Genomic DNA, 10,046 nt, shown 5'->3' with positions numbered 1-10,046 from the left:
CTAGTATGTCTATACACCAAGAAAAATGTCGTATTGTGCTGGGTACCGCTGGCTCAGGCCTGTAATATTAGCTATTCAGCAGGCTGAGGTCTAAGGATTGAGGTTCAAAGCCAACCCGGGCAGGAAAGTCCATGAGACTTTCATCTCCAATGAACCGCAGAAAACCAGAAGTGGTTCTGTGGCTCAAATGCTATAGTGTTGGCCTTGAGCTAATGAATGGAGACAGGGCCCAGGCCCAGAGTTCATCCCATGACCAACCAAAAAAACAAAAGTCATGTTGTAGCCATCCCCACAGGGATTTTACATGGATGTGCTATTTGTGCAACAGGTGTTCAAAAAATGAAGATTTTACAAATAGTGAAGCCAAACAGATACACAGGCTCCTGGTGCTCTTTGTACAGTCCACTGCTGACCATGATGGAGCCCCAGGGACCTCGGGAAGAGACAGCCAGTGATCTTCCTTCCTAACACCCCAGCCCAGTGTGGTGCCCTTAAATTCCCTCCTGATTCTAACATCTGTCTCCCCAGGTCTTTCAAGGCCCTATATCCCAGATTCAAAGGTCACAGCATATTCATGTCTGAAATACTGAGGTCAGAACATTTACAACCCTCCAGAACTGGCAAATGGAACATTTTTCCCAGACTCCACTTAAAACAATATTATGGGCCAGACCCTGGTGGCTCACGCCTGTAATCCCAACTCCTCAGGAAGAAAAGAGCTGAGGATCCAGGTTCAAAGTCAGACCAGAAAGGGAAGTCCTTGAGACTCTGATCTCCAGTGATCCACCAACAAGCCAGAAATGGAGCTGTGGTTCAACTGGGATAGCACCAGCTTTGAGTAAAAAAGCTCAGGGACAGTACCCGGGCCCTGAGTTCCAATTTCATAAGCGGTATGACCCACCCTCCAAAAAAGAAATTTTTTTTAAAATCCTTGCTTAACACCTATGTTTTGGCTTTTATTCTAAGCCTGGCTTACCTGATGAATAAATGGAACACCATGAAGATTCCCGCCTGCGGGATTCATAGTATTTTCTAGAGCTTTCTCACCTTCCTTACTGGGCAGCACTCTTGCATGGATTCTCAGCAACACACACATACTCTCTCTCTCTCTCGCGCTCTCTCTCTCTCTCTCTCTCTCTCTCTCTCTCTCTGTCTCTCTCTCTCTCTCTCTCTCTCACACACACACACACACACACACACACACACAACAAACACACACACAATGACAGCCACCGCAGGCGACACTGTGTTCAGGCTCCTCTTTGTCTCTAAGGTGTGTCTAGGCTTCCTGGGGAACTGTGTCCTCTTCCTGCTGTACACATACAGCTCCATGTGCAAACCCTGGCTCTGGAAGCCCATTGCCATAGTTTCCATGTACCTGACCCTGGACAATGGCTTGACCATCATTTTTGATGCCCTTCCTTGTCTCCTCGTATGGAGTCCTGTGTTTCTGGGATGATGCCATGTGTAAGGCAGTGCTGTTCCTGTTCAGTGTCTTGCGGGGACTGTACACCTGCACTACCGCCATCCTGAGTGCCTTCCAGGCCCTCACCATCAGCCCAACCCCTGCCCAGTGGGCTTGGCTGAAAAGCCGATCCTCCGCCTTCATCCTCCCCTCCCTGCTCTCCTTCTGGATCTTGAATTCCATCATGTATTTCAACATCATCACAAATGTGGAATCCAACTGCAATTCCACCTTCATGAACCTCGGATTTTCTCATCCCTACTGTAAAATGAAGTTTGGAAGGGACAACCCAACACCCATTATCAGCTCCATTGTCCTGGGAGATGCTCCATTCCTGGTCCTCATGGTGGCCCCCAGCCTCTACATGGTGACGCTCCTCTACCGACACCGCCGCAGAGCCTGGCACCTCCACAGTCCCAGCCTTGCCTCCTCACCGGCGCCCGAGAACACAGCCACCCACAGCATCCTGCTGCTGGTCAGCTGCTTCGTGTTCTTCCATTGCTCCAACAACATCGTGATTGTGTATTCCTTTTACACGCTGGAGAAACTGAACAAATCCAAGGGTATGATTGTGATGTTGTCCTTCAGCTACCCCACTCTATGCCCAAAATGATCCATTGTAAGAGGAAGTGAAGACCAGACTATGTTGGTGATCCAACTCTGCTTGCCTCATCCTTGCTGTTTGTAGGATGATAGAAACACTACAGAGGCCAGGAGCAGTGTCTCCAGCTTGTCATTCTACTATTCAGGATGCTAACATCTGAGGATACAGGTTCAAAGCTAGCCCAGGTAGGATATCTACTTGACCACCAAAGGACCTAGAGTGGAGCTATAGGAATTGTGCACTTGACAAGTTACTCAAATTCAGATATGCTGCAATTTTAAAACATTGAGGTTTTGAGGTCTTATTGAATGTGCCTTTCTTTGTGTGTGTGTGTGTGTGTGTGTGTGTGTGTGTGTGTGTGTGTGTGTGTGTGTGTATTTCCATCAAAGTTTTTTTTGGATTTTGTTGCTTAAAATATAATTGTTGGGATAAAGAACGTATTTTCTGGTCTGGGAAGGTGGTTCAGTAGTACAGTGCTTGCCTTGTATGCATGAGGCCCTGAGTTCAATTCCTCAGCACCACATAAGCAGAAAAAGCCCGAAGTGGTGCTATGGCTCAAGTGGTGGGGGGCTTGCCTTGAGCAAAAGAGCTGAGGGACAATGCCCAGACCCAGATTTCAAACCCCATGACCGAAAAAATTTTTTGTCTGTATAGTATTAAAATGAACAACTGGTTCCTATTTTTATGAAGACAGTGGCTAGACATTTCATTTTACCCTTACATTTGATTTCTACTAACAGTGCTGTTTGTTAAAAGAAATTTTACTAAATCTTCCTATGAATACTTGTCAGCCAATGAAGATTCAGGATCTAGTCAATGACAAGTCAGTAGACAGCCAATGAGGGAGCAGGATACAGCCAATTACAAAGCAGGATTCAGCCAATGAGAAAGGGTACAGCCAAGGAGAAACCAACATAGAGGCCACGACACCTGTATTTAGATCCTACAGCCTCCATGATTCTACACTGTGACAAGCAGCATGGTACTGGGACACAATGGAGAACATCAGTGTTCAGGATTCAGGCAACAAATTGGATAGCACTGTGGAGAGACTATGGCTCTGGGTATACAGTTGTAACCATGGGACTTTCTGGAGAGTGTCCTAAGAGATGGGGCCTACTTCTCTACTTTAGAGGCCATTCATTGCACATTGGTTAGTTCTTTTTCCTTTTTTTGCTCAGAGACCAGGACTCCAACTTGGTATGTGACACACTTGCTCATTGGCTGATGCACTGCGAGCCTAGAATCCCACCACTGGACATTGGGCCTAACTGGAAGTGTATTTCCATTTCTATTTCCTCTTTATAAAGCTCTATACTGGCAGGGAAATGGCTTAGTAGTAGAGTGTTTGCCTAGCATGCATGAAGCCCTGGGTTTGATTCCTCAATACCACATACACAGAAAAAGCCAGAAGTGGCACTGTGGCTCAAGTGGTAGAGCACTAGCCTTGAGCAAAAGAAGCTCAGGGACAGTACCCAGGCCCTGAGTTCAAGCCCCAGCTTAAGCTTGGACTTTGTAAATCCTGTGCAGATCACAGTGTGGTGGTGGGATGTCCCATTCTGGTTTTGTCTGTTTGGGGATCTAAAGGCTTCTTGTATCTGAGTGGACCTATCATTTGGATGTTCAGGAATTTCTCTGCTATGATTCTGCTATGAATCTGATATATTTCCTATTCTTTTAGCTTCCTTTTCTAGGCCCATCTAGGCCTTTGGATTGTGTCTTGTATCCCTTGTAGGATTTATCTTGTTCCCTGGATTTGATTTGAATGTTTGGTGGTTCCTGCTCTCTAAAGTCTTTACTGTCTTCAAGTTCTGAGATTCTACTTCTGCATCATCTAGTCTAAGGTCAAGACTTTCTGCTTTGTTTTTTTATTTCCCTTCCTTCTAATCAATCAGGTTTGATGGCTTCCATTTCTTTGATGAAGCTTTGTTTTAGATCTTGTTCAGACTTTGTTACCTCCTTGATATGGTTTTCAGTGTTCTCCTCAAATCCTTTAGCTGAGTTGCTATACTTTCATTGGACTTCCATTCATTCGTTGGAAGTACGTTTTTTTGGGGGGGGGGTTGTTTTTTTGCTGGTCTTGGGGTCTGAAGTCTAGGCTGTTTTGGTAGGGGGGGTTGTTTTTTTTCTAGTCTTGGGGTCTGAAGTCTAGGCTGTTTTTTTAGGTTTTTTTTTTTCTGGTCTTGGGGTCTGAACTCTATGCTGGACAAGGTCCCTAAGCTCTTCAGCTCAAGGCTAACGCTATACCACTTGAGCCACAGCACCACTTCCGGCTTTTTTCTTTTTGTTTACGCGGTGTTGAGGAATTGAACTAAGGGCCTCATGCATGCTATACAAGTACCCTACCATTGAGCCACCTTCCCAGCCCCTATAGTTGGAATTAATACAGCCTTTTGTTTGTGGATTCCATGAATACCTCTATTAAACTTTGATTAGCTTCATCATGCTCAAGTATAGCCTCATGCAGGCTTTCAGTCTTTTCATTAAGCATGTTTACAAGTAGTGTTTGTAGAGCTTGAGAACTATCCTCTAGGTTTTTCATTGATTGCTCTGTTGCCTATTTATTTTGAGTAGGGGTTGAGGTTTCTTGACTTGCCATTTTTCTTGTGTTTCTATGGCTAGCTCTGCCCATTTAAAATGAGAGCTAATCCAGTACCATACCAGGAAACATTTTTAAGACAACAACCAACCCAGAACCTATAGCTGCACAGATGTTAAGGATTAACAATCATAGGCAGGTATTTTAACTCTATATTTCCTTTTAGGATATGACAGCAATTCCAGTACCACCATAGAACACACTTTTAAGACAAAAACCAACCCCAATCCCTGTATTTGGACAGGTTTTAAAGGTTCAAATCAGGAGATAGGTATTCTCCTATTGACCTCTCCTTTTCTTTGTTAAGGGAGGTGTATTGTTCTTCCAGAGTGGGGAATATAGATATAGATATAGATATAGATGTATATATAAATATAGATATAGATATATAGTTGAAATCAGTGAATAAATATGTCATGAGCTTCAAAGCAGTCTGAACCAAAAGGATGACACAATAGTCCACTTTGACACTGTCAAACAACAATCAAATAGGGATCAGTGGACTAAAGCAAAGGAATAAGTAGTGAAGGACCAGAAATAAAGGAAAATGAGTTGAGGTGAATTAGAAGATTGAGAGATATAATGAAAAATTTAGGAGGAGAAAATAAGAGTAGAAGGATTTAGTGAGGAAAGGAACAGACAGAAGAAAGCCAAGACCTAATTTCAAAAAAGCAAAACAATAAGGAAAAACAAGGACGAAATAAAGATATGTTAAATTGTATATATATTTTCTTTCTCTGTCCTTTCCCAACTATCTGAGCTCTTTTTCCAGCTCTCTCTTTCCCTGATCTCTGTCCCAGCTTTCTCTGTTTCCCACCTATTTTTTTTTTTTTTTGGGTCCGGTCGTGGGGCCTGAACTCTGGGTCTGGGCGCTGTTCCTCAGCTCTTCAGCTCAAGGCTAGCACTCTACCTCTTGAGCCACAGCGCCATTTCCGGCTTTTTTCTTTTTGCTTATGTGGTGCTGAGGAATCGAACCCAGGGCCTCATGCATGCAAGGCAAGCACTCTACCACTGAGCCACCTTCCCAGCCCACTCCCACCTCTTTACAGCTCTTTCCCACCTCTTTTCCCAGCTCTCTCTCTTAGGTCTTTCCCAGGTGTTTCTCATCAGTGAGGAATGCCAACCTGGCCTGGGCCCAGCAGGTCTACTGAATATACATACCACTTACCTGAAAAAATGTATATATGTGTAAAGTAATAAATCTAAAAATAAAAATCATAAAATTGAGCAATAAATATTTGATCAAAATATAGCCTGAATTAATTATACAAACAATTAAGGACGAAGCCTAGTAATCACCATAGGCTGTGTAGAATGCAATGAAGAAGAAAAATGGGGCAAAATATATAAACAAAATAAAAATAGAAAAAGTAAAAATTACATTTAGAAAACAATTCTTCACTTTATTTGTGTCTCCCCTATGTCTGCTACCCTGTCTCTTGATGAAGCCTTTGATTTCCATGCACTGATTGGTTTTCCTTATGGCTTAGTTGTTTCCTCAAATCAGTTTGAGCAGACAGAAAAATGTTCTGCCTTGCAACCTTGGGAGTCTTGTGTCTCTCCTCTCAGACTAACTCAGTGAGAGTGGGGATCAGCTTTGTGTAGAATGCAGGAAGGAGGTGGTTGGTTTCTGCAGGTTGGAGTCTCTGCAAGTGAGCTTGTGTGTGGGTGGGGCTATGGCATGTCTGGAATCAGTGGCTTTTTCCAGTTTGTCTAGCTCTTGAGACCCTTTTTTGGCTTAGCTTGGAGCCACTCTCACTTTTGCCATCTATTCAGTGAGATTTTACAGCCTTTTGAATTTTCAATTCCTACAGGGCTAAGCTCTGAGCGTAGCTGCTATATGACTGGAATGTCTTTGTTCACTGCCAAGGGCCGAGGCTGACCCTCTCTGCCAACCCTGGCAAAGTTGTCCCTTCCTGGGAAGAGCTACCTCCTCCTGGGTGGGGCAACCTTCCCCTAGGTGGAGCTTACTATATCACTGATCAGATTCCTTTGTCCTGTTGAAAAATGATACCACAGTTGCAGCTTCTCTGGCCCAAGTTATCTACTAGCTGCTTTGGCAGGCTCTATTGCAGTATCAAAGATGGTGTTCTTTTGGAGTGTTGGGGGAGAGCTACTTTCAAGACGCTGTTTTGTGAGATGGTGTGATGATGTTTTTTAGGTGTATACATGCTTACCCGGTTTTCTATACGGTCTGTGAGCAGTGGCATCAGGGTGTGGCTTTTCACTCCTAGTAATCCAGTTTGCACTGGAGAAGAGTGAAAAGCCACACCCACTCCGTCTCTGGTGTCACCAACCTGTGATCAATTGGGCTTTCTTAAGCAGGCTGCCTGAATTTTTCCTCTCTGGCAAAAATCTCTGCATAGGTTTTGAAAGTAGTCCTTTTGGATTCCTTGGCTGTTCAGGATATAGCCAATAGCAAAGCAAGATAAAAATCAATGAGGCAGTAGGATGCAGACAATGGGAAAGGACACAAACAGTGACAAATCAGGATACAGTCCATGAGGAAGCAGGATGCAGCCACTGACAGGTTAGGATGTAGCCAATAATGAAGGATGAAGCCAAGGACATAGCAGGATGCAGTGGACAAAAGATACAGCCAATCATAAATCAGTATGAAGCCAATGACCAAGCAGCATATAGGCAATGGCACATATTATTAGGTCCTTCAAATTCAATGACTCTTTCTGAGAACAAGCAGTATGGCAAAGGCACTCAAGGGAGAAGATCAGTGTTCCTACTTCAAAAAACAGTGTGAAACTCTAGGACAGGGCTGTGTAGAGAATATGCACATGCATGTCCAGATCTCATCACTGCCCTTTCTGGAAAGATGTCCTGAGCAAAAGTGTCTTATCTTTCTACTCTGTTGGCCATTGCACATTGGTTAGTTCTTTTATTATTTTCTTTATATTTGATTGGATACCTGCACTGGAACAGAGCATGTCACATTCTGCTCATTGGCTGAGGATCCATAAGCCTCCATTCTTACCACTAGACATTGGATGTGCTTTGAGGTCTATTTCCTATTATCTTTCCTCTTTGTAATTCTGTATGCCCCAGTAGTTCCTTTGTTAATAAGTTTGAATCCTCAACTCTATTTGTGGACTTTCACATCTACTTTTGGTATGTGTTGAGCCAATTTGCATCAACTTGACCAATTTGTATGATTGGTTTCTAGCAAACTTGTTTGTGAGAAATGTGGCCCTTGTCCTTGACCCCTGGCCTGCCACATGCTGGGCTCTGCAATTCCAGGGTACTTGGTCACCCTTGTTGCCAGGCTCCCAGTGGGGAAGGCAAAGAATCTCTGCATCTCAGGATGTGCCTAGGGCTAAGAGAACCAACCTTTAATAACCAGCTGGGTCTTGAAGTTTACTTTCTGATGACTTTGACTTTGAAAAAACACACATCTTGAAATAGTAATTCTGTTCATTTAATTAATAAACGTAGCATATTCTCTAAGAGATTCCATTGGCACCTGGGAGAGTGGTTTGTGTCTCCTGTGGAGGCATCACCCTAATGCCCAGTAAACAAGGCCATCCAGGCAGCAGGTGACAGTGACTGATGTCCACTGGGAGAAGCCTTGTCACCCCAAGCATGCTATACATTGGTGGCTGGGCACTGGCAGCCTATCCACGATGCCAGACTGCCTCTGGGAAGCTGTTCCCTGTGAGCAGGATTACGAAGGTCTCAACCTTGACAAGAATGTGAAGTAAGAAGAGGTCAAAAGTCTTCCTTATCCTCTTTACCCCAGCTTTACAGTAGTTCCTGCTACACATGTTGTGATTTGAAATGGAGTTGCAATAATGCTTTCATCAGGGACCATAGAAACCTAAATGTTTCCTAGAAAGACTTAATCTACTGTACCCTGGTTGGTCATGAGGCTTGAACTCTGGGCCTCGGCACTGTCCCTTATCTCTGAAGCTCAAGCTAGTGCTCTACCAATTGAGCCACAGAACCATTTCTGGTTTTGTAGTGGTTCATTGGAGATGAGAATCTCATAGATTTGCAGCCTAGGCTGGTTTTGAACCATGACCCTCACATCTCAGCCTCCTGTGTAGCTAGGTTTACAGGCGTGAGCCACCAGCACCCAGCTACCCTAACATTCTTTACTGATAATTTAAAGAGAGATCTACAGATATCTTTTATTTATCTATGTACTTTAGTCTGTCTTGTGTCTTGAGTCAAGGCCAGGCCATTGTCCCTGATCATTTGTGCCCAAGGCTAAGACTCTATGTCATGATATAATCTCCACTTCCACCTTTTCCGGTAGTTTATGAGATAAAAGTCTCATATACTTTCCTACTCAGGTTGCATACTGACCCTAATCATGCTTGGGAGTAGCTTCCTGAGTAGCTAGAATTGTAGATGAGAACCACTGGCACAACCTACAGATGTCTTTTTTTTTTTGACAGACAATAGAGAGGTTTTTATTTAGATTTATTTTAATTGTGAAAATACCATATAGAGTGGTTACAATTAAATGGAAAAGATAAAAATGAGTACATTTCTTTTCTTAAATTTTTTTATTTCTGATGATTTATTTATTTATTTTAGTTTTTCTTTTTTTTAAATTTAGTTTTATTTTATTTGTGAACATACTGTACAGAGGGGTTACAATTACATGGGCAGGATAATGCGTACATTTCTTACCAAGCATTGCTGCCTCCTCCTTTGTTTACCCTTCACATCCCTTCCCAGCCTCCCCCCTTCCCCCCATCCCAATCCTTCTCCTTCCCCCCCCCCCCCCACCCTGCACCAACGTTATTAAGCTCGTTTTGGACATGACAACTTGTACTTCTCATTGTTGCAATAGGTCCACGTGTATCCTTAAACAACTGGTTTTTCCCCATCTCCTCCACACGTTATACTGACATCAAATATAGTGAAAGCAGGGGTTATACTGTGGGGGAGGAACATACAAAGCAACAAAGAGATAATCTTATAAATGCATTAGAAACACATGCATGAAAGAAAAAAAAACATTAAAATACATATCTAAGGGTTCATTTTCCTGACATCACATTATCTGACCTTTTCCGCTTGACTCATCCAGTGACAAAGGATACAGCCAGAGCTAGGCACTGGTGGCTCATATCTGTAATCCTAGCTACTCAGGAGGGTGAGAGCTGAGGATTGCAATTCAAAGCCTGGCAGGGCAGGAAAGTTTGGAGAGTCTTATCTCCAATTATTCACAGATAATGCTAGTAGTACCATTGTGGATCAAGTGGTAGAATGCTAGTCTTGAGCAAAAGATGCTTAGGGAGACTACTGAGGCCCAGAGTTCAAGCCCCAGAACTGGCCAAAAAAAAAGTCAATGGTTACAGCCAATGATATAGCAAGATTTAGTGAATGAAGAAGGATGCAGCCAATGGCAAAGC

The 10,046-nt window shown here is 43.4% G+C and overlaps 1 protein-coding gene across 1 annotated transcript; it reads left to right on the top strand.

Moving 5' to 3' along the window:
• Positions 1-1,463: 1,463 nt before the first annotated feature.
• Positions 1,464-2,078, top strand: LOC138812485 (vomeronasal type-1 receptor 90-like). The gene has a single exon (XM_070000419.1). The coding sequence runs from the start codon at positions 1,464-1,466 to the stop codon at positions 2,076-2,078; it is 615 nt and encodes a 204-aa protein (XP_069856520.1).
• The last annotated feature ends 7,968 nt before the right edge of the window (positions 2,079-10,046 follow it).

The sequence above is a fragment of the Dipodomys merriami genome, unplaced genomic scaffold (assembly GCF_024711535.1).
Source record: "Dipodomys merriami isolate MVZ:Mamm:240054 unplaced genomic scaffold, mDipMer1.0.p SCAF_57, whole genome shotgun sequence".
Taxonomy (NCBI): Eukaryota; Metazoa; Chordata; class Mammalia; order Rodentia; family Heteromyidae; genus Dipodomys; species Dipodomys merriami.
The sequence above is the reverse complement of the archived record's forward strand: the minus strand, read 5'-3'. Positions and strand labels throughout refer to the sequence as shown.